This window comes from Schistocerca nitens, chromosome 5 (genome assembly GCF_023898315.1).
Source record: "Schistocerca nitens isolate TAMUIC-IGC-003100 chromosome 5, iqSchNite1.1, whole genome shotgun sequence".
Taxonomy (NCBI): domain Eukaryota; kingdom Metazoa; phylum Arthropoda; class Insecta; order Orthoptera; family Acrididae; genus Schistocerca; species Schistocerca nitens.
Genome location: NC_064618.1, coordinates 790,191,334 through 790,216,983, shown reverse-complemented (window position 1 = coordinate 790,216,983; position 25,650 = coordinate 790,191,334). Strand labels below are relative to the sequence as shown.

At 38.9% G+C, this 25,650-nt stretch overlaps 1 protein-coding gene across 2 annotated transcripts in view; it reads right to left on the bottom strand.

Moving 5' to 3' along the window:
- The window catches only part of LOC126259671 (inositol polyphosphate-4-phosphatase type I A), a 272,253-nt gene that overhangs the window by 7,119 nt on the left and 239,484 nt on the right, over positions 1-25,650 (bottom strand). For both annotated transcript variants that reach the window (XM_049956616.1, XM_049956617.1), the window contains 2 exons: positions 23,909-24,237; positions 23,089-23,220 (listed from right to left, as the gene is read on the bottom strand). In XM_049956616.1, coding sequence (XP_049812573.1) covers positions 23,089-23,220; positions 23,909-24,237 — 461 coding nt within the window. The remainder of the gene's footprint in view (positions 1-23,088; positions 23,221-23,908; positions 24,238-25,650) is intronic.

Genomic DNA, 25,650 nt, shown 5'->3' with positions numbered 1-25,650 from the left:
CTGAGGTCACAAGTCCCCTAGAACTTAGAACTACTTAAACCTAACTAACCTAAGGACATCACACACAGCCTTGCCCGAGGCAGGATTTGAACCTGCGACCATTGCAGTCGTGTGGTTCCAGACTGAAGGGCCTAGAACCGCTCGGCCACACCAGCTGGCCCCCTTATATTATATAAAGTAACTGCTGTAAACAGTATTTCATCAGTATGTGATAAAAATATGTGTAAAAAAGAGGGAACTAATCATAATCAGTTGTGAGAACACCGACAGCCATCTGTGGGGATTTACTGCACACTTATACATGGTATAGCAGCAAAAATTGTGGTTAAGCAATGATACTGGTCCCCATGGAGATGACATGGCCATATTGATGTGCACCTTCCAGCAAAAGAGGATTTCAGAGCTGTGACCACAGCTGGATGTCAAAAACATACTGCATGCAGATCGACATGTAGAAATGCATGCCAGGTATTGCATATTCCTCCTAGATCATAGTGGCAGTGGAAATACAGCTTGACTGACACCGTCGCTTATCATCGACACATGGAATTCACGTTTCACAGATGCAGATTGCAAAGTTGCAACAGTGACTTGTTTTTACAAAATATTGTTGTGCAAGTATGATTAGTGTCGCGCTATGTGTCAGATCCTCTAGATGACTTTCACAAAGTAAACAACATGGTAACAAGTAAAGTAGGATACATGATACCTAAAGCATGAAAAAATACACATATCAAAAAAAGTTTTGCATCACCTCGGTTCCAAGAGTTCACGAACCTGTACAGGAAATTTATTGCTCATTTAAACCACACATTGCATTTTGCACGACCACACATCAAGACCTTCAGAGGTGGTGGTCCAGATTGCTATACACACTGGTACCTCTAATACCCAATAGCACATCCTCTTGCATTGATGCATACCTGTATTCGTTGTGGCATATTATCCACCAGTTCATCAAGGCACTGTGGGTCCAGATTGTTCCACTCCTCAATGGTGAATCGGCTTAGATCCCTCAGAATATTTTGTGGGTAATGTCGTCCATAAAAAGCTCTTTTCAATCCATCCCATGCATCTTCAATAGGTTTCATGTCTGGAGAACACACTGGCCACTCTATACGAGCAATGTCATTATCCTAGAGGATGTCATGCACTAGATGTGCACGATGGGGTCACAAATTGTCATCCATGAAGACAAATGCCTCGTCAATATGCTGCCGATATGGTTTAACTATCGGTCAGAGAATGGCATTCACGAATCGTACAGCCGTTATGGTGCCTACCTTGACCACCAGCGGCGTACGTCAGCCCCACATAATGCCACCCCAAAACAGCAGGGAACCTCCACCTAGCTGCACTCGCTGTACAGTGTGTCTAAGGCATTCAGATTGACCGGGTTGCCTCCAAACATGTCTGCGATGATTGTCTGGTTGAAGGGATATGCGACACTCATCAGTGAAGAGAACATGATGCCAATCCTGAGCAGTCCATTCGGCATGCTGCTGGGCCCATCTGTACCGTGCTGCATGGTGTCGTTGTTGCGAAGATGGACCTCACAATGGACGTCGGGAGTGAAGTTGCGCATCATGCAGCCCATTCCGCACAGTTTGAGTTGTAACATTACATCCTGTGGCAGCACGAAAGGATTATGCAAAATGGTGGCAGTGCTGTCAGGGTTCCTCTGAGCCATAATCCACAGGTAGCAGTCATCCACTTCAGTAGTAGCCCTTGGGTGGCCTGAGTGAGGCATGTTATCGACAGTTCCTGTCTCTCTGTATCTGCTCCATGTCCGAACAACATCACTTTGATTCACTCCGAGACACTTGGAGACTTCCCTTGTTGAGACCCCTTTCTGGCACAAAGTAACAATGCAGATGCAACCAAACTGCGGTGTTTACCGTCTAGGCATGGTTGAACTACAGACAACACGAGCCATGTACATCCTTCCTAGTGGAATGACTGGAACTGATCAGCTATCGGACCCCCTCCATCAAATAGGCGCTGCTCCTGCATGGTTGTTTACATCTTTGGGTGGATTTAGTGGCATCTCTGAACAGTCAAAGGGACTGCATCTGTGATACAGTATCCACAGTCAATGTCTATCTTCAGGCATTCTGGGAAACAGGGTGATGCAAAACTTTTTTTGATGTGTTTATTAGTTACATCAAAAGAACAACGGCACAAAATCTCACCAATGCATCGAGGCAATCACACACATAAAACAATGAGCATAAGAAAACTGATGTTTAAACCAAGACTGAACATGTCTGTTTACAATTACTCCACGAAATAGGCATGCAAAATGTTGGAAGTAAAGAAACACAAGTTATTGTCATTATGATACAATACACTAAGGACCCATCTAAGCACTCATAAATGTAAAACAAATACATAATCAGTCAAAAGTTAAAAGATACTGTGACTGCAGTTGTCAACACTCACAAAACGTCCATAAAATAGCAGTGATCACGATGTTACAATTGTTACTTAGAGAAATAAATGTGGAATAAATATGAACAGAAGTAAAATAGGGTCCTTTAGTTAGCTTACAGCAAAATCATCATGCAGCATGAAGGGTGGCACTTAAGACAAACTGGGCCTATTAAGAGTCAGGATTTTTTTTTTTTTTAAAGAAAGAGATTAAAATTAATTGCACACAGTTTATTACAAACATGAAACGATGCCATAAAAAATAAAAGAAAGAATAAAAGAGGAACACAAGGGCAGAACCATTCTATAGTAAGTTTCAAAAAGATTATGGAAATATTTTTCTCTGAAGTCTAGCTGCTCATTGAGTATGCATGAGGGTTTATTTTTGTAGTGAGTATAAATTTTTATCTCTTCTAATGTGTTAAGCAACAATTCTTTAACTTTCAAACTATTTGTTATACATCCTTCTGAGTTAGCTTCGGCAAACTGCTTTACAGTATTTAGTTTGTTTTGGATAGCATCTGGTTCCAGACATAATTTAACTATTCTGTAACTTATTGATCTTATAAAGGCTTTTCTGTATTTAGCCGTATGACATGAATTTGCTTTAATAATTACATCAGTGGCAGTCGGCTTCCTGTAAATGGTAAAACAAAACTTATGCTGCAATGTGAAACAGTTAGACCGAACAAGTTAATGGTTTTGTTGTTTTCATGTTCTATTGCACAAGCCATATCAGACTGAACATTATTTAAAATGTCAGTGAGTCCAGCTCCTCTGTGGAACTTTTATATAGCAATGGAGTATCATCAATGTATCTTTTATAATGTAAAATTTTATTCATGATCTGTGGATTATCTTTGAAAAATTGCAATTCTGCATGATTAACAAAGATGTCAACTATGGTACCTGCTAGTGAATTGCCCACTGCTAATCCATCTTTCTGGTAATAGATTTTGCCATTGAATGACATGTAGTTGAAAGCAACAGCACATTCAAGTAACTCAATGAACTCTGTTATTTCTTCTGTACTAATAATCTTATTTTGAAGTAAATTATTTTTAATAATGGCTATTGTTTCAGTGACTGGAACATGAACTGGAAAATTTATATTTTGGATCTCCTAAAGTGACTAGGTTCATCCTAAAGTGACTAGGTTCAGCAACTTTTGCAATCAGAATAATTGCGAATTTTGATGCTATAGAAATTAGCAAGCAAACATACTTTGCATACTTTCACTCTCTGATGTCATACGGAATAATATTTTGGGTTAACTCAACACTTAGGCAAAAAGTATTCACTGCTCAAAAGAAAGTGGTTAGAATAATGTATGGGGCTCATAGTCGCACATCTTGTAGGCATCTCTTTAAAAGATTAGGAATTCTTAGAACAGCCCCACAGTACATTTACTCAATAATGAAATTTGTTCTCAACAACAAGGACCGGTTTAAAAAGAACAGTGACATTCATGATTATAATACCAGAAGTAAGGAAGACTTACACTTTCCTCTACTTAACCTATCTTTGGCACAGAAAGGGGTAAAATACGTAGCTGTAAAACTTTTCCATAAATTACCAAATGATGTAAAACATCTGACAGATAGCAGTAACAGTTTTAAAAATAAACTGAAATCATACCTCTTGACAACTCCTTCTATACCACAGACAAATTCTTGAACAGGAATAAATAAATCTATAGGTATAATATATGCATTTTGTGCCATTTAAGGAAATGGGGTAGGTAATAAAAATTTTAATTTAAATTAAGCCTTCATTCATGTGTGCATTTCTTATGCACTTGACACGTTCCACATCATAAAAGTTGCCATGAGATTAATCAATGGAACACGAACTAACTGACTAACTGGATGTTAGTTTACAGGTTCATACTGCCTAATGAGACAAATCTTGCATTGTCAGGAATTTCAACGTTGTAGATTTACTGTGCCAATTCATAGCTGTTCTTTGTTATAAAATTCTCTTTAAAAACCTAAAAAGCTTTCAAAATATCATTCAGTTTTTTCTTTAGGTTGTTCAATGGACGTTCATATTGCTAACAATTGGACAAATTGACATATTAGGCTTATGTAGCTTTAATTGGGATCTTAATTTAGGTAACTGCTGGTTCATTGTCTTTAACGAAGATTTTTCTATCGGTAAAACAAGGAAACTATTATCATCAATCAGTCTTTTAACTGTATTTAGAAATTTTGGAGTTGGATCTTTGTTAATTTCGGAAGTGCCATTTCCACTGAAAAACATTAAAGCCTTTGATATATAACCACTTTCATTAACAAGGACCACCATATTACATTTATCTGGCATTGTTACAATTGCTTTATTAATTGTAAGCTTGACATTAAATTTTTTTTAACTATTTGGCATTTATTATCTCTTTTACTTTTACTTTTGTGTTTCTAAGCTAATTTTGCGAACAACTGATATTCAAATGGGAACATTTCATTGCAATTTCAACATCGGCTATTATGCATTTGATGTTTACATCATTTAGAGTAAGCTTTAAATTACATTTTAGGCCTTTGTTTAAAAGGGCTGTTTCAGCAGGAGCACACCAGAAGTAATTAAAAATACCTAGGCAGTCCTTATGTTAGCGGGCAGTCATGAGGAGAATGTCAGAACCAATACATAACTCCATTGGTAGTGATACAAAGCAAATGGCATTTTTAACCTGTAATTTAAGCTCCCTGGGGAAATATCTTGATAAAGAAGATCATGCAGTGATTATTGGGGAGGAGAGGGTGACCATAAACTCAACATTACAACTGAGAATGGCATCATAGGGCACATCACTGAGAAATTCCTCAAAACAAATGTGAAGATGTGTCACTCTTTGAGTAATAAAGACATGCTCTGGGTGAAGCATTGTTGATGCTCCTTTGCTTTTCAGAGCTCGCACTGGTATTCCTTGAAATTCAAATTCTCTCCGAGTTTTCCAACTCTGGCGGATGTGATGGCAGGTGAGATTTTAATAAACTGAGTGCTGAACCACAAGCATTATTTAAACTGAAACTGCCAGCCCTGTTTATTACATTTTCTGAGATCTTTATTTTGATGCACACCTTAATTATGCAGTACCAGAAACTTGGCATTTGCACCATGGTACTGGTCTCAACATATTTCATTTCATGATTATATTCAAGGCAGTGCTTTGCAACAGCTGATTTGCTTCGTTGTTTTAGTGAGGTACGACATCGATGTTCCTAGCATTTCTCCTTGACTATTCTGATAGGCTACCATATGTCAAACATGCCACATTCATGTGGAATGTGATGCACACCTAACTTTCAGAGACCTAGATTTTCTTTAACATTACATGAAAGAGTGTAATGGGCATCAAGGATTGAATGCTGCTATAAATAGTGGCCTGTGAGCAGCAATAGCTCACAGTCTGGTTGGAGCCCAGGCAGCAAGTACTCATAACAGCAAAACTCGCAGCACCTGAAGAAGATAGCTCGATCAGTCATCAAAACATTATGCAGAAAATATAAACAACAACTTGGCAGAACACCCAGAAGCACACTATTAATCAACTGCACTGAGAAAACCTGGAAGATCACGTAAAAGACTCAAGTTCCCATTGTGTACAGGCCTGAATGAGAAGTTTTTTAAACCTCAAATGCAATTAAAGGAAGTGCTCTCAAGTACTGAAGAGCATTCCACAGGACAGACCAGCATGGACTTAAGACCACAACAACACCAACACTGGAAGTTTTTGTATGTGGTGACTCCAGCTCAGATAACAGTGATTTGGGACACACAGGCATACTGATGTACCACCCTGTTTTGTTCCCCCAATAATATTCCCAACAAGAGTAACAAGAACATAGTAAGAAAAAGCAGGTGTTCAACTGCTCAGTACGGTTCTCTCTGTAGAAAGCAATATATGGTTTTACTCTGTTTTGGTAGAACTAAACAAGAAAAGTTATCCTGTTGGCAGTTTCAGTGACCTTGCTAATGCCTTTGAATGTGGTAATAGCTGAATTCTATCAGAGAAATCAAAATATTATGGTGTTAAAGGCATGTGAGCATCTTCACAATGGAGAATAGCCAGCCAAATTAACAAACAACCCCGCAGAAATGAAACTAAATTGAAAGCAGTGAATAGTAAATAGTGTCCCTTAAGGTTTAGAACTTTTGGTACTATTGAAATAGTGGCCTGTGGTACAGAAAAAGACATTAAGAAGAAGTAATATCAGCTTACTTTTATTTTTAAAATTCCCCAGGTAAGACACGAACAAGACAAGAGTATTACAGAAGACACAAATATATTTTGATATTCATGTTCAAAGGCCAGATATCTATAAGAATGTCTTCAGCTGCCAACAAGATGATATTACAAGGAAGAAACCATGAATTTTAAGGAAACATCCCTGCTCATAAGTCAGTAACCACTGAAAATGATATAAAATTGTTTTATCAACACTTTTACTTAAGTTTAAGATTCAACATACTATCAACTTCTACTGGCTCTTATGGCTAAAAACAAGACAGAAAGGACAACATTTAGAGAACTGATCCACAATGTGAGGCAACAGATGAAGGCAATTTCTCACATAGGGTTACAGAAATTTTTAGACTAATGTTAGCACAAAGGTGTGAATGCTGGAGAGAGTGCACTGAAGGAAATGTAGATTAAAATAAGATTTTAACAATAAATATTCTCTTTTTATATGTCACTGGGAAGATGTGTCTCTACCACAAGCAGCAATTATTATTATTATTATTATTATTATTATTATTATTACACACGTTACAGGCCTTTTATCAGACCACACGAAAAATTTATGACTATTTGTTCTTCCTGTTCTTCCAGTACTCCTTCATTCGTTCACTAAAGGCTCTCTTCCTTTCTTCTGTCCACTTTGGCCTTTGGGCTTTAGGTGCTGTTTTAACTGACATCACTTCCCACTTGTTCACCTTGTGTCTATAGACTTCTTTGTCCATGACGTCCCCTGAATCTATCTGAGCTCTTTCCAGATCAATTTTGACTTGGGTCATCCAAGGGGTAGTGGTCTTGATTCTCTGGATGTACCTGAGGATTCAGTTGGTGAGTCTGGTCTGTGGGAGTCTGCTTACGTGTCATAAAATTTTAGTCGCTTCTTTCTAATGTTGAACTTCTCTGTGGTGTCCCTGGAGTGAAGCCTATATCCACCATCTGTGAGTCTTGGCCCAATAATTTTCCTAATGGTTTTTCTTTCCTGTGTGAGAATGTTCTGAAGGTCGGCCTTTGTGTGTAACATCAGTGTCTCACTGGCGTAGAGCACCTAAGGTTTGATTATAGTATTGTAGTGACGAATTTTGGTGCAGGTGGAGAGACATTTCTTTGTTATAAATACCCAGAGTTTTGGATCAGGCTCTCTTCATTTTCAATAACCTAGTGTTCTGGGCAATTTTCTCATTTCATGTCAGTTCGGGAACTTCACCTAGGTACTTAAAGTGTGTGACCCTGTTGATCTCGCCATACTTTTATTCTTATTATTATTATTGTTGTTGTTGTTCTTGACTACATAACTGAACTTAGCTGTTTTAAGATGATTTTTGACTTCATCATCATTACGCATCTCCTAAGCAGAGATTCACAGAGTTGATGATGGAATGTCTAGAAATGGGATTTATCTAGGTATGTGGGTGTGTGTCAAATGCCTGAAGATGGTGACGACAACTCATCTTTACAGAGAGTGTTTAATACATATATTCACTGAACAATGTAAATAGGCAGGTGGTGGCAAAATTACACTTATTGATTCAGGTGGCTGATGAACTGACCACCTTGTGGTTCGAGGGTTCTTATACCCCTATGCCACATAACTCCCACCCTGTGTCCCATCTGCAAGTCTTCCTACAGGCGTGTCAGCATTTTGACTGCTGTAGTATCCGGAATTCTGCATGCAGCCTGCTCACTATGACATGCATTGCACGGTGGCAGCAGAAGCTCAGCTTGTTCAAAGAGTCAGTTCCCACGTTTGTTGAAAATTTTTTTTACTGGTCCCAATTAAAAGAGAGCATGGTTTCAAGCTTTACTGAAGTTCTAACCAATGTCATTGTTGATAAGTTAGTCCCTGGTTCAAATTTCAATAGATTCCTTAACAATGCAGTTCAAGTAATGAGATGTGGAAGCCAGGACTGATGCATTCATAACCCACATCATGTATTTTGGAAGGGCAATGTTCTGAGACAAGTGAACCACTGGGCTGTATCATATGATGACACCACTGATGGGTGATCTTTCATAGTACATATGATCTATCCAATGTATGATTTGGCACACTGGGTAGCATCTCATATACTCTAGTTTTGTGAAATGGAAGATCGTCCATGACACTCTGTTGTAGTGCTCATGCCTTAGTGGGTAGGCAGAACATAGTCTTAATATTTTGTTTCTGGACAAGGCATCCTGCTTCACTCGATAATGCCCAGTGTATGGCACAAATATAGTGGCATCACTTAGTTCCTGTTCCTCCACAGTCTTTGACAATAGTGAAGTAGCTGTTATATGTAGTGACCACTGAATTTGCCTTCCAATGTAGCCATTTTCTTGTAGGCTGTCTTCAAGTGTTCTAATTTTTAGTCGAGATTTTTTTTGGTACACAGAATGTACTATGTTTTTAAGTACACCAGTTCTCTGTGCCAGCTGATTGCAGCTCTGAACATACAGGTACAATCTGTGAGAGTCTTATTGCAATACACACACATCAAAAAAAGTTTTGCATCACCTCAGTTCTGAGAGTTCCGCAACCTGTACAAAAAATTGGTATAGAGATCAAAATAAACATCATTTCTGCCTTTTTTACTGCTCATGAAAACCACACACTGCATGTTGTACCACCATAGAGTGAGCCCTTCAGAGGTGGTGATTGAAACTGCTGTACACACCGGTACCGCTAATACCTAGTAGCATGTCCCCTTGCATTAATGCATGCCTGTATTTGTCATGACATACTATCCACTAGTTCGTCAAGGCACTGTTGGTCCAGATTGTCCCACTCCTCAACGGCAATTCGGCGTAGATCCCTCAGAGTGGTTGGTGGGTCACATTGTCCTTAAAAAGCCCTTTTCAATCCATCCCAGGAATGTTCAATAGAGTTCATGTCTGGAGAACATACTGGCCACTCTAGTTGAGCGATGTCATTATCCTGGAGGAAGCCATTCACAAGACATGCACAATGGGGGTGTGAATTGTCACCCATGAAGATGAATGCCTCACCAATATGCTGCTGATATGGCTGCACTATCTGTCGGAGGATGGCATTCACGTATCGTACAGCTGTTATGGCGCCTTCCATGACCACCAGTGGTATACATCAGCCCCACATAATGCCACCCAAAACTAGCAAGGAACCTCCATCTTGCTACAATTGCTGGACAGTGTGTCTAAGGTGTTCAGCCTGACCGGGTTGCCCCCGAACACGTCTCCGACGATTGTCTGGTTGAAGGCATATGCGACACTCATCGGTGAAGAGAATGTGATGCCAATCCTGAGCGGTCCATTCGGCATGTTGTTGAGCCCATCTGTACGGCGCTACATGGTGTCATGGTTGCAAAAATGGACCTCGCAATGGATGTTGGGAGTGAAGTAGCGCATCATGCAGCCCATTACGCACAGTTTGAATCATAACACAACATCCTGTGGCTGCACGAAAAGCATTATTCAACATGGTGGCATTGCTGTCAGGGTTCCTCCGAGCCATAATCCGTAGGCAGTGGTCATCCACTTCAGTAGTAGCCCTTGGGTGGCCTGAGCGAGGCATGTCATCGACTGTTCCTGTCTCTCTATATCTCCTCCATGTCCGAACAACATTGCTTTGGTTCACTCCGAGACGCCTGAACATTTCCCTTGTCGAGAGCCCTTCCTGCCACAAAGTAACAAAGCGGATGCGATCGAACTGCGGATTGACCATCTAGGCATGGTTGAAATACAGACAACAAGAGCCGTGTACCTCCTTCCTGGTGTAATGACTGGAACTGATCAGCTGTTGGACCCCCTCCATCTAATAGGCAATACTCATGCATGGTTGTTTACATATTTGGGTGGGTTTAGTGACATCTCTGAACAGTCAAATGAACTGTGTCTGTGATACAATATCCACAGTCAACATCTATCTTCAGGAGTTCTGGAAGCAGGGGTGATACAAAACTTTTTTGATGTATTTATATTGTGACCCAAAGGTCCGTCTGCCTTCCTCTTCACCAATACATTCAGATCACCATCCAATTGCATCTTTATCATCAATCTGACATTCAGGTGAATGGAGCTGAGATTCACAAGGAATCTGTGCAGCTCTTCTGTTCCAGGTAGCCCTATTATGAATGTGTTGAATGTGTTGTTGACATACTCCGAAGCAGCAAGTTGAGGTTGCCCGTTGCAATCTCTACTAAAAGCTTGTAGAATGTCCCCTCAAAGAAAACTTTGCTCTCGATTTAATTAGGACCAAGAGCAAAAATTTTCAACAAACACAAGGAACTGAACCCTAGGATTAATGAAGCCATTGCTGCCACCACAGTGACTCTTGTCATGGAGTGGGGATGGTCTCCAAATCCCGGATGCTGTGTCAGTTGACTCGTCGATGTGCCTCTGTGGGAATGGATGGGATCAATTGCTGTAATATTGTGCTATTTGGATATTAATAACTGGCATTACACCTGTGGATTATTTACTTATGAAAAAGAGAAACTGAAAAATCACAATGCGAATTTAAGGAGCATTACAATGAATTCTAACTGATGTAGTACCAATGACTTCAAACCCATATCGAATATCGAAAGTGCAAGGTCATGAACATACTAACCATCTGGTTATAATCTATGGAAATTATATTATTTTTGTGTGGTCATTTTGCAGCATCTATTTTTGACTGCACATCACAACTTTTAGCATCTACATCATAATGAATTGCAGCTGTTTTTCATGCCAAAGGTGTACCAACATGGCATTTTGTGTATAGTCATCATTTTTTGGATGATCAGTGGCTATCTGTATAGTGGTTGATGAGTTTGTTTTTGCCTTAGTTATCATATGAGAATAAATTTGATTGTGTTGCAAGCAATCAACCATGGCCCTACTATCCTACGGATAATACTGGCACACCTATTCCAGGTACCATTGATAGGATGAAAGGCCTGAAGTGGATGTTTTTGGATGTTCATCTTGTGTCTTGTGTCGAATATATAGCTTTCTGCAGGTTCCAAACATCACGTTCATAAGGTTGTCATTATTTGATTCACTGTGGTGTAAATAGAATGAAATGTTTTGTATGTTGCTTAAAGACTTCCATAAAATGAGTTTGACAATGTTACCTGCCCATCATCATTATTGCATTTTTCTCGAATGCTGTAATCTAATGAAATATTACTCATCAAATGTCTGAGAATACACAAATATCTTTCATGGTGCAATAATAAGCAGAGAACTATGGCACTACCAGATAAAACACTGAAAAATGAATATGATTGTGAAATTTTAAAAGTAACTGCTCTGGCTGTTCTCAGGTAGTTTGTGTAACTCTCCTAGGATGCCCCCAACTCAACTTGTATTACTACGTGGAATATCAACAGAGATAAAAAGTACTTTTACTTACCAAGTGTTTGCAGACACATGCATTAACAAAAGTCACACATTTAACTTCATTCAACATAAATGATGTTTTCGCAAAGCCCGTAAGTGTGTCATTCATGATTTAAATAATGAAAAATAGCACCAGTTACTGAGTTTTTCATGCTCAGCACAATACATTTGAAGTATTTATTCTCATTTTCAAGAGCATAGCGCATTTCTTCACATAAATATTTTTTGTGACATTTGGATATAGGATTTTCTGTCTATCTTTCACTGTCTTTTTGAGGTCATAATGGAATTGGAATCAGACAAATTAAATCTTGTAATTTTTTGTTTGATATGCTGATGTCTACTTACAAGGATTGTGCCTCCTCCATTACACAGAATATCACACATATGCCTATCATCACTCACACTGTTTGTTTTTATAATCAATGTTCTAAAGAGATATTATGACAGTATGATTTCACAGAGAGGCTGTACGCAGTTGAAGTGTTACATTTCTTTGGATTACATTGACATAAAGCTGTTAGTTATAAAAGAGACGTCGAGCTGCAGAGGGGTATGACAAAAAACCAGCTATACATTTGAAAGTTTTGCCAAAAGGCCTTCTTCAAACGGGGAAAACACACACACACACACACACACACACACACACAGACACACACACACAACTCATGCACCTGACCACTGTCTCTCACTGCTGAGGTCTGACTGTGAACAGCAACTGTGCCTGATGGGAGTAAGGAGAAGGCTGGGTTGGGGGAGGGGATAATAGCACAGCGATGGGGGAAGGTGTAGTGCTGCTTGTGGAATGCAGGGAAGTGGTGGGGTCAGGGTACAGCTGCTGGGTGCACTCGAGGCAGGGGAGGGGAAGAAGTAGAGGAAGAGAAAAAGACCAGCAGGTGCATTGGTAGAAGAGAAGGCTGTGTAGTGATGGAATGGGAGTGGGGAAAGGGATAGGTGGGTGAAAGGCAGAGACTAACAAAGGTTGACACCAAAGGGGTTATGGGAATATATGATATGCTGCGGGGAGAGTTCCCACCTGCTCAATTCAGAAAATGTGGTGTTGGCAGAAAGGATCCAGATGGTGCAGGCTGTGAAGCAGTCACTGACGTGAAGCAAATTTTGTTGTTTACATGTTCAGCAACTGGGTGGTCCAGCTGTCTCTTACCCACAGTTTGTCAGTAGCCATTCATGTGGATGCAGGACATCATGCCCATACAGAAAGCAGTGCAGTGGTTGTAGATTAGTTTTTAGACCACATGACTGCTTTCACAGGTAGCTCTACCTTTGATGGGACAGGTGATGCCTCTGACCAGACTAGAGTAGGTGGTGGTGGGAGGATGTATGGGACAGGTATTACATCTAGATCTATTGCTGGGATATGAGCCACGAGGCATGGGATTACGAGCAGGATTGGAGTACTGATGGACAAGGATATTGCATAGGTTTGGTGGGCACCAGAATACCATTGTGAGAGGGGCGGCAAGCATACAGGGTAGGATATTCCTCATTTCAGTGCACAATGAGTGGTAGTCGAAACCCTGGTGGAGAACGTGACTCAGTTGCTCCAGTCCCGGGGGTACTGAGTCACAAGTGCCCTCCTTTGTGTCTGGATGGTGGGAATGTGGGAGGTGATGACTGGAGAGACAAGGCACTGGCGATCTGCTTCTGTACAAGGTCTGAAGGGTAATTTTGATCTGTGAATGCCTGAATGAGACCCTTGTTATATTTGGGGAGGGACTGTTTGTACTACAAATGCAATGGCTATGGATGGCTATAGGAAGGGACTTCATGGTATGGAATGCCTGGCAGCTGTCAAAGTGGAGGTAGGTTTGATATGGATGGAGGTACTGATTTGGCCATATCTGAGGTGAAGGTTAACACAAAGGTGGCTTGATGGGTTGAGGAGGACCAGGTGAAGCAAATTTGAGAGAGGGTTTGAGGTTCTCGAGGAATGTGGATAGGTGTCCTCACCCTCAATTCGGTTCATGAAGATGTCTTCACTAACTGAAACAGATGACGGGTTTGGGACTCTGGGTGGTTAGGAAGGATTCCTCAAGATGACTTATGGGTAAGTTGGCATATGATTGTTACCACGGATTTGTTTGTACGTCATGCCTGCAAATGCAAAGTAATTGTGAGTGAGGATATATTTGGTCATGATGACCAGAAAGGAGCTTGTACGTTTGAAGAGAGTCAGGCACTGGGAATGTTGGTGCTCAATAATGGCATAATCATGGGCATTATGGATGTTGGTGTAGTGACAAGCAAGGTGTTGTGTGGTAAAAGAATAGAAACTCCAGAGAGTCAGAGGAAGAAATGGTTTCTGTCTTTTATATAGGAGGGTAACAGGCTGAAGGTGTTGGTCAGAGCAGAGATTATCTCAAATGGGGACGGTAATAGGCTGAAGGTATGGGTCAGAGCAGAGATTCTCTCAGTGGGGTCACAGTAGCCAGGCACAATGGGGCATTGTAATCGATTGGGTTTAAGAACTAGGAAGCATGCAGAAGGTAGGAGTGTGGCGAGTGGTAGGAGTGAGGGGGGGGGGGGGAGCTGGAGAGGGAGAGGTAGAGAAAAGAGGTAGAGGGGAGAAGGGAGGGGGAGGGGACAGTGAAGAGGGGAGGGGGAGGGGAGAGTGAAGAGGGGAGAGGTGGAGGTGGAGGTAGAGGTAAGTGGAAATAGGTAAGAGGGAGAGGGACTCAGGGGACGCATTCTGGAATGGCCTATTAAGGAGAGACTGGAGATCCTGTTGGCTTTTTGAAATGGGGTCACTGTAGCTAGTTGCAGGTGGACGAATCTGACAGCTGCCGAGCCCCTCCATCAGGTAATATCTGCAGTTTAAAACAACAGCGGTGGAGCCTTTGTCAGCAGGTAGGATTATGAAGTTGGGATCAGTTTTAAGATGGTGGATAGTGGTTCTTTCAGTGGATGAAAGGTTAGTTTGCATGTTAAGGGATATGGGAAATGATGGTGAGGCAAGGTTTGAGGTTAAGAAATTCTGGAAAGTTAACAGGGAGTGATTTGGATGGCGGTGGGGGTGATCACAGCTGGATGGAGGAGTGAATTGAGTAGATCATGGATCAATATTGGCTCTAGGTTGAGTTTAATTGGTAGGGGTGGTGGCAAAAAGTTTTCCATTGTAGGAACCGGATGATGAAGAGGTCTTTAACAGGTTCAGAATGATTGAATTTGTAAGTGGGGAAAAAAGGTAAGGGCCTTTGGTAAGGTCTGATACTTCAGTCAGTCTAAGGCTTTTGGAGGAAGATTTATTACTGTTTTTGAGTCTGTTTATGGTTTGGGTTCTGTATGGTGGTGAGTAGGAGGTTCTAACGGTATGGTATAATAGTAGGTCAGTGAGGCTGGGTTTGTTGCTATCAGGGGATGCTGGAGACATTTGGAGGTTGTTGTAGAGGTCACAGATAGTGGTAGTCCAAGGTGGTGAACCAGTTGGAGTTTTTTGAGGTAGCACTGTGCTTGCTGCTCTAGCTCCTGGAGGGCAAGAGTTTCAGTATGAGAGATGGGATGCAGGAATTAGGGATTGCACAGCAGGAGATTTTACAGATGGAGAGGACGTACTGCTATGAGGTTTGGGCCTGATTTACATGGTTTTGGAGGGCTTGGTAGCTGAGGGCTATGGACTGGCAGAATTTGAACAGACAGAGAACACTGTGGAAGGAGGAGTTGCTTCTGGTGATGAGTAATTTTATGGTACGGCCATTTGTGGGGATTCCATGAGCTAGGCAACAACGTAAGAACAGTACTGGGTTTTGGATAGGGATAAGGAAACTTTTCTGTTTGGGTTCAGATTCACAATACTGTCATTATTCCATCCTAAATTCTCCACTGTTGTCAATTATAAAATTACTTTACCGTTATTGACTGTTGGAAGATATTATATTCCACCACTCCCACAAATCACTTACAATGGATTTAATGAAGAGTTGGAAATTTTGTACACCACATAAGGCAAGGAAGAAAAATTGTCCTGACAAACTAGATAACAAATCATTTAATTTTTTCAAATGTTTTCTGCTAGCAGTGTCATTGGTCACAAAATGTTTTCTTTCTGAAGATACAGAAATCACCAGGTCCCATGCCTTATCCAGTTGAAAGCGATCGTCATGATTAATAAGATCTTGCCATAAATGGATTCTCACAAATTCCTTATTAATTGAATCCCAGAAGGATCTTTTTGAGGCCAAAATCTCCTTGGCAGAATAATCCAGAGAATGTAAAGATAAAATGCTTAGCTATGGCTGACTTACTGGGCTGCGAAAGGCAAGTGTGACAATCATGTTCAACACATCTTTCATGCACTGTGCACACTGTCTGACCAATATAGGCTTTGCCGCACTGGCAAGGTATACTGTAGATTCCAGCCCTCCGCAACCCCAGACCATTCTTTGCCAAACCAAGAAGAGCACTGGTATCCGTAGTTGGGTGGAAGACTACTCTGACATGACATTTCCTTAATGTTCTGCCTAATTTTGATGAAATATTGACAATGTAAGGGAGGAATGCCCTGGATCTGAAGCGGCCCTTCTCCTCTTTGTCTTGTGGGTGATCGTGTTTCTTCTTGCTTAAAGCTGTGCTAATCTAATGTGGAGAATATCCACTATATTTTCACGTTGACTATAGGTGTTCCATCTTCTTTCTTCTGTCTCAATCAGACACAGCATGTGTCTGGTGCACTAATGTTTGAAGGATGCTCATAATTTGTGATGGGTGGTGGCAGCTAAATGCCTGCAAATACAGATCAATACGTTTAGGCATATGGTGAAGGGAATGCCCTAATGATCCATCCATTTTTGGACTGACCGAAACATCCAAAAATTATAAACAGCTGCCCTTCTCCACTTCCATTGTAAACTTGATATTGGGTCATTCCATGTCAAGTCACCCAGGCCTTGACACCAACCATGTCAGATTTTGATGAAACTTGGTACAATTACTTCTTTTATCATCCTGAAAGCACTTGTAAATTTTTTTTGCTCTATCTCTTATAGTTCTTTTTCAATAAATTTTTAAAGTTTTTAGATTTGGCGTTGTTTCAGCAGTCGGAAATTGTAACTTAACGTGTCCTCACAACTAAAAAAATTTGTATATTAAAGAATACTCAATATATCAGTATGAAATTTTGGAATAAGTTTGTGTATTATATCTAAATGTTAAAAAAAAATTACCATAAAGATATATTAAAATCTTCCAAATTAAAAAAAATTTACAATTTTTTTTTTTTTTTTTTAGCTAACGGATGTTTAGTTTTACAAAAACTGCAATATCTAGAGTCTCAGACCTGATAGAAAGCTCAAATTTGTTTTAAAATACTCTTAATTGTATAGGCTATTAGATAAAAGAAAAATTATGTTGGCTTTTTAACCTGTTTAATAGTTATCTAATTTTTAAAATAATATTAATTATATTTTAAAAACAAAAAATACCAAGTGACTTAGACACCGAAAATAAGTTTTTGTCTTCTTGGAGTAGCAATGTACACTTGGATTTTGTTTTGTTACTCCTGTGTTTTGAAGTAAAAAATTATTACAGTGTTAAATAGTGCTTGGATAGTATTTTATTAAGTTTATTCAAACTCTCAGTAAGTACTGTTACTTAGTTTACAGAGATTCTTTTCCAATATCCTATAAAAGTAACCAGAACAGTAATCAGACCAAAAGTGAAATCAGTATGTCAGATATTCAAACCTGTAGTGTAGGGTTATTTAAAAAATCTGACTGTTTCCAAACAACCTACACACCTTCAAAAAAGTTACAACCGGTATCAGAATTGAGTGAGGAAGAAAAAGATTTGATCCACTTACGATCTGGAATTAATCTGTGTGAATTTAAGAATATATGTTCACACCACAGCTACTACTTTTTAAATGTTTTTGAAAAGTATCAAACAACATGTGTAGACCCACTAAAAAAACACAAAAAGCCCATCAAAAAATCGTTGAGAAGTGTAGGCTTGGATCTTTCTAAACAATTACTGACAAAAAATATTAGCATAAAACCCGGACAAAAGCTTTGCTCAACATGCCATAACTTTTGTGAGGAAAAATTAAGAGTTGAAGTCAAAGAAAGTGAAACAGATGATGAAGTCATGGTTGAATTAGAATCATTGGAATCCAGAAATGAATCCCTCGTACAAACAAACATTGCTCTTGATTATTTAGGTTTAACACCGATAAAGATTCATGGCTTGTCAGAACAAAGTAAAGGGTCTTATTTTAAAAGGAAGGTTAGCAGTATTGAAAAGACTGCAAAAAAGGCGGTTTCAAAAGCATTAAAATATGATGCACCAAGTTCTGATGATGACGAAGAAGATAAAAGTGTGGCTGAGAAAGCAAAGGATTTTGATGTAATGATTTCTCTTATGAAAGAGAAGATTTCATCTGTTGGGAGGTCTAGAAAAATCCAGATTCTGACCTTGGCTCCAGATTCTTGGAGTCGAAATAAAGTGATGAAAGAATTTAATGTGAGTGAGTACATGGTGCGACAAGCTAGAAAGCTAAAATCTGAAAAGGGTATTTTGGAAACTCCTGGTCCAAAAAAAGGTAAAACTCTTTCTGAAAATACAGTAAGACTTGTAACAGATTTTTATGAAAAGGATGAAAGTTCCAGAGTGCTACCTGGAACGAAAGACAAAGTAAGTGTTCAAGAAAATGTGTACATGCAAAAAAGACTCGTTTTGTGTAACTTGAGAGAACTCTATTATTATTTCAAATAGGAGAATCCTGAGGTAGAAGTAGGATTTTCAAAATTTTGTTTCTTGAGACCTAAATGGTGTATCCTTGCTGGTGCTGCAGGCACACACACTGTATGTGTATGCAGTATCCACCAGAATGTTAAACTATTACTGGATGCTGTGAAAATTTAAGAATCTTATAAAGACCTAATTAAGATGCTTGTGTGCAACACAGAAAACCAAAACTGCATGCTACATCATTGCAACAGCTGTCCTGCAAATACTGCACTAACAGAGTGCTTAACTGAAAAACTAAGTGAATATTATGATTTAGAAGAAGAAATTGTAATCAGTCAGTGGGTTAACACAGACAGGGCAGAAATGATCAAACAGTCTATCAGTGTTGAAGACTACATTTCTTTATTGGTTAGGTCATTGGAAAAGCTCACCCCGAACTCGTTTATAGCAAAATCCCAATCAGCAGCCTTTAAAAGATTGAAAGAAGACCCACCACCCAAAACAGCAATTATTGTGATGGATTTCAGTGAAAATTATTCCTTTGTTATACAAAATGAGATCCAAAGTTACCACTGGAATAGAGGTGGTTGTACTCTACACCCAGTTGGAGTTTTTCTAAGAAATGAGGAAAACAATGTTTTTGTTTCCAACCGCTGTTTTATTAGTGATGACAAAGAACATGACACTGGTTTTGTTAACTTTGTACAAAAAGAAATTACAAAGTCGCTGTCATTACATCATACTGACATTGACTCAGTTCACTACTTTACAGATGGTTGTGCTGGGCAGTACAAAAATAGATACAGTTTTAAAAATTTGACTGAACGCTTGAGAGACTAATTTGAAGGCCCAACACTCTTTTTTTGCAACAAGTCATGGGAAGTCAATTTGTGATGGCCTAGGAGGAACTATTAAAAGAATTTTAAGGAAAGCCAGTCTACAGCTTTCAGACAAAGAACAAATAATGACAGCAATCGATGTGTATAAGTTTTGTGAAAAAAATATTGAAAACATTCATTTTCACTTTATTGACAAAAAAGAAGCTGATTTGCTACAGTTAAAACTAGAAAAACGTTTTTCAGCAACCCGAACCATTCCTGGAACAAGAAGTTTTCATAACTTCAAACCACTTCCAACAAACAACCTTGAAATTAGAAGGACTACAGATAGTGTAAAACCCTCCTTAGTCTTTTCTTTCCATTCTTCTTCTGATTGGGTTCGTGTTGAACCATCCAAAATAGCTATGTGGCTGCAAATTATGATGGTAACTGGTACTTTGGACTTGTAAAAACAATATTCAATGATGAAGAAGATGCAGAAATTCTATTTCTACATCCTTCAGGACCTGCTGCATCATTTTATTGGCCTGAAAGAGAAGATTCCTGCATAGTGCCTTTGGAGCACATAGTCTGTGTAGTAGACGCACCTCAATCAAGCGGCACTGGGAGAATGTATTACTTCAAAAAAGACTGTATCAAAAGAACTGAAAGCTCTTGGATGAAGTGGAAAAACAGTTTGAATCAGCATTAATGTTTATTAAAAAGACAAAATTACTCAAAAAATTCAATGTTTCAAGCAATCAGTTGGGTTATACATAAGTGTCGTAAGTATCTTTGTACATAATTCTAATGTAATCTACTATAATTAATAAACATGTTAAAAAGCCATCATTATTTTTGTTTTATCAAATAGCCTATATGTTTAAGAGTAAATTAAAACAAATTTGAGCATTCTATCAGGTCTGAGACTCTAGATATTGCAATTCTTATAAAACAAAACATCCGTTAAAAAAAAAAAAAGAAAAAAATACATATATATTTTTTTTCATAGAATATATTAATATATTTTAATAGCATCATTTTTATCTTCAAATATGTATAATAAATAAACTTGCTGCAAAAATTCATGATGTTATCTAAAAGAGTTTTTAAGATAAGCAAATTTAAAGTTTTGAATACAAATTAAATTGACCATTTCCGAAGGTTCAGAAAACGCAAAACATAAAAACTTTAAAAATTTATAAAAAAAACTGTAAGAGATACAGCAAAAAAAATTGCAGGTGTTGTCAGGATGGTATTAGAACCATTTGAGCCAAATTTCATGAAAATCTCAGGAGGTGGGTGTAAAATTTATTTTTTATTGGGTGATTTGATATGGAATGACCATATTCTCGTCGATAGACATCTGACGCTGCAAAAAGCATGATGCTGTGGGGCCTCACTACAAATGTATCATCCACCACGAGAACACTTTTGGTTTAAGTTCTATCAAATCAAGTGCCCTCTCCTCAGCCTTAAAAAAAAAAATTGCTACTGGAGGGGAGAGAGGACTACCCACGCCTACCTCATCAATTTGCTCAAAAAGTTAAATGTTGAATAAAAAGTAGGTTGAGGAAAGGGTATATGGAGTAGTGCTGTTATACTAGTTTTGAACTTACTACTGATAGTGACGGTGAATCCACATGAGGAATCCTAGTGAAGAGTGAGACAACATCAAAGGTACCAGTAAGTGTGACTCACTGAATCAAAATGACTTTGGTCTATTAACAAAGTCACTGGAGGTACAAACATGATGTGAGCACAAAAGATCTCAGTAAAGATGCAAGATGTCCAGCTAAGTCATAAGTTGGAGCACTGATATTGTTCACAATAGGCTGTAATAGAAGACCTCCTTTGTGTATCTTTGCAAGACCACATTACTGTGGTGGAACAGAGCTGTGGGGTCGTAAGCCTTTCACAACTTCTTGCAGAAGGGAAGAAGAATTCAGCAACACTGTCATTTTTCTTTCTACTCACCCTGTAGGGTCTTTATCAGTTTTCCAGTACACTGGTTCACTTAACAAGTTATGAAGCTTCTGGTCAGAGATCTCAAGTGGCAACAGCACAATGACGTTTCTCTTATCTGCAGGAAGGACTATCAAGTGAGAATCATCTCACAGTTTGCATGATGTAACCCTTTCCATGGAGCAGACATTACTCTTCTAGGAAACATTACAGTTCTAAGGTGGGGTACTTGTAAGGGTAAGACATATTTCACATCTTATTTCTTCTGCAGCATCACTAGAAGAGGTCTGACAGCTTCTTCCACCACACTAATGAAATCAGTTAAAGGGAAGGTTGTAGGTGTAGGTGCAAGTTCCTGCCTTTCCTGTGCACTGACAGCAACACATTGTCCAAAACCTTATCTATTAAATTAACAATGGAGCATCGAAAAGCATCTTCTCGCAATAATTGCTGACATGCAGTCATACTCTGAAGATTGTCTGGTCTTGATAAAATGTGTCATTCTGGCAAACTTCAGAGTGAGGCCATTGTTCCAGCATTTCAGTAAAAAACGGAATGAAACTAAAAATCTCACTCACTTACTATGTAACTTAGCCGATTTCTGAATGTGTGACGCCAATTCAACAGAGGTCACTCATGAGCAGCTGCCTTTGCACATGTATCTGTGCCAATTTCTGGGATAAAATTAGTGAGGTGAACTAGCAATCTGCAGTGCAAAAAACTCACCATAAGGTGGCTGAATGTTTGTCAGCTGAAATGTTATGGCAAGAAGTCGACAATATCTGGCTGCAGTCCCAGACCTTCATGAAAAACTCTTTACACCGGGAAAATTTCAAAAATCACAAAATACTATCCCTAAAATTAGAATATAGAAAATACTCCAAGATTTATTTTGTCTGAATTTCTAATTGCAGTATAACCTAAAAAAAAAAAACACAGTGCAAGAGAAGCAGATAGCTTCCATGCAAATGTAACAAACACAATTAAAAATGAGAATAAATTCTCAAATACATTGTGCTAAGCATGAGAAAATAAGTAACTGGCCCACTTTTCATTATTTAAACCATAAAATCTTTCTAAATAGATTGTCCTCCATATCACAAAGAGAGGACAGGATGGAGAAATAAGGCAATTCCAGGATAACGAAGCAAAGTAATCCCAAATTTGAATCAAGTGAATCATGATAAGAGTAGAACTAACAATAAGCAAGTTTGAAAGCTACAGAAATGGAAAAGAGGACAGTCTACAAGGCAGATGAAAAAGATAAAGAACAGAGGGAAAAAAGAAGCAAATCCTGGAAAAGACATGATAAAATGAAGAACAGGCACAACGAGAATTTAAACTGCCTCTTGCACTGTCCTGCTGCATTTTCCACAACCTAGGTTAATGGTTGACTTTCCTAATTTATTATCAAGCAGTTCTGTTTCCTTCAAACCTTTCCTCTCTTCTGTTGTGTGATGAAAAAACCATCTCTTCCGAAAGCTATCATTTAAGTGACATTTTGTTTCTGGTTTGTATTGCTATCTGCTTAGAGTATCTGAACATACAACATGAGGCAACCAACCCTATGATCTCTTACATGGCCATTACCTTTCATCCTTCGGCAGATGTGAGATGATAAATGCAGGACTTGAACATTCTTGCTCTGTCTCGTATGAACAGCTTGACGAAGTTTCTCTACGAGATCTCCAAGACTCATTTGTAATGGAGCACAAGACTGGCCTGAAAATGAATAATGAATAAGATCGGCTGCAAATGTTGTGAGTATATACATTAAATCATTATTTTCATTTATAACAACATTATGAAAAGGAAAAATCATTACCACATAGAGGCTGTTGATTCACTAACACACACAATGAAAAAGACTGCCACACATTTCAGCTTTCAGACTAAAAAGTCTGACATAGAAAACACATACACACAAGCACATGACTGCTGTCTCTAGGCACTGGTCCTCAGTTCCCTGATGAGTGAGTGAGTTGTGTTTGTGTGAGTATTTTCCATTTTGGAAGAAATATTTTTGTCTGACTCCTTAAGTGTTTAGCAGTCTTTTTCACTTTGCCTGTCTGCAACTCAACACCTAGGTGTTCCTTTTCATATTATTCTTATTCCATCCCTGAATTTCCAACACTCATGAAATAAACAAGAATGTAATAACTGTATCCTTCTATGTGTCAGACAACTATTTTTGCAGAATATTATCCTTATTGTTATTAGCCCAAGGAAGAGAGAAAGAGTTATTACGTTTTCATGTCTAATCAGCAACTGGGACATTAGACAGGAAGTTTACTTCTTCGTATAGCCAGCCAACAATACAATGAACATAAGTAGTTTACTAAACTAATTTGGTTTTGAATAAGTGAATAACAGAACTATAGCTAGCATGCATTCCTCATACTAATCTTACCTCTATGACCTGCCATGTCGGCTGGTATATTCAACTTGCGGAAACGATGGTAATACTCATTTAAACGGTCAAAATTATCAACATTGCTCTTCTCCTGTGGCCGAGTGCTGCCCAGGCTTTCAGCCAAAGTTGCCATCTCATTAATTCCAATGTTGAAATAAACTGGTGTGATGTTAAATGAAACAGTGTCAGCCCCTGGGTGTGACAGTGGTAGCATGGAATAGACGGCATCGGGGACAGGAAGTAGCACAGTCAGAGCAGTCCGGGAACCTGTCACACGTGGAGCTGGCAGCTGTGGCTGTCCTGCTTCTTGCTGCTGGCTACCTGATCTGAACACAGTAATAATCCTTCCTTCATTGTGAAATGGTCTCACATATGTTTCTTTACTTATCCACAACAAGAAACCTTAAAAATTCTGCCATGTCAAGCAGTATACTTTGGTTTGAAATTACTGACTGGTAATTAAATAACTGTAATTTTCATTATTCTTCCTTTTAAAGGAAGTACTTGAATCAATGTGGTGCACACATTTTCTACAAACGTTATATGACAAATTGTTTAGTAAGTACCCACATCTCCAAAAAATAACTATATTAAGTGATCACTTATTTTATAAAAGTAAGCATAACTTTCTAGCTTAGTTTAAACTGAATGATATGGTGAACATAAAAAACAATGAAAGTGATCATACAATGCAGGCTTCCCTGTATGGTACTTCTGTCAATGGTTTTTGTTTTATGGACATTAGGCAGGGAAATATGCTTTGGACCATAGCCTAATTCCTGTAGACAAAAGTATCACTGACAGAATAAAATTATTACAAATACAAATATGTAACTAAGATAAAAGTTCCAACACATTTTAAAATTTGTGGCCTGTTGGGGTTGTTTGGTAATACATTTCAAAGATCAAATCCCTAATGCCCAGCATAATGCCATGTATAATTAAAATTTATATCCTGCTGCACATTGAGCATAAGGTGACAGGTAAGTGAAGAAAACAGGGTATTATTATTCTCGCACCTCCCGTTTTATGAGTACAACTGGATATCAAATCATATTTCAGTTATCATCTCTGCCTGGTTACTGCTGTAACAAACAATAGATTTATGATGATCTAAAATACTGCTGAAAAGGGACAGAATGAATTTCAACTTTCATGAAGTATCAGTACAAGAGACATCACAAAGTTTATTTGTCAAAGTAACTCCATGATCAGGGTCCGAGAAGCATGTGATTCTGCCCAGCCACCACTTCATCCTCTACATTACAGCATGGTTTGGATGAAATATGGAGGTCCATGGGGTTAGCAAATTGCTCTCCCAGCCATTGTTGGTTATCCAAACCTCAGACCCACTGCTTCTCAACTGGTCACACTAGACTGAGCATACCCCCTTCCCAGTCCTCTCATCCCTTGGCAGTACTGTGAAAGGATCCCAGATTATCCACAAAGCAGTCAGGGGGCACTGACCACTAAACTACAGACGTGGATAATGGGGTTAGCAGATATTTCATTACTGAGGAAAGAAAATAACAGAAAGATAGCAGTGAAAAAAGAGAAAAGTACCGGCCAGCAATTCTGACTCATAATTTTATGGTTTTCTAAAGAGAATTTTCCTTTTGATACAAAGACAACTTTTACTCTGTGGTCTCTCAGGTTTTCTCAGTGCAATTGACTAATAGTGAGCTTCCAGGTGTTCTGCCAAGTTACTGTTTCCATTTTCTGACCTAGCCAGGGGGGGG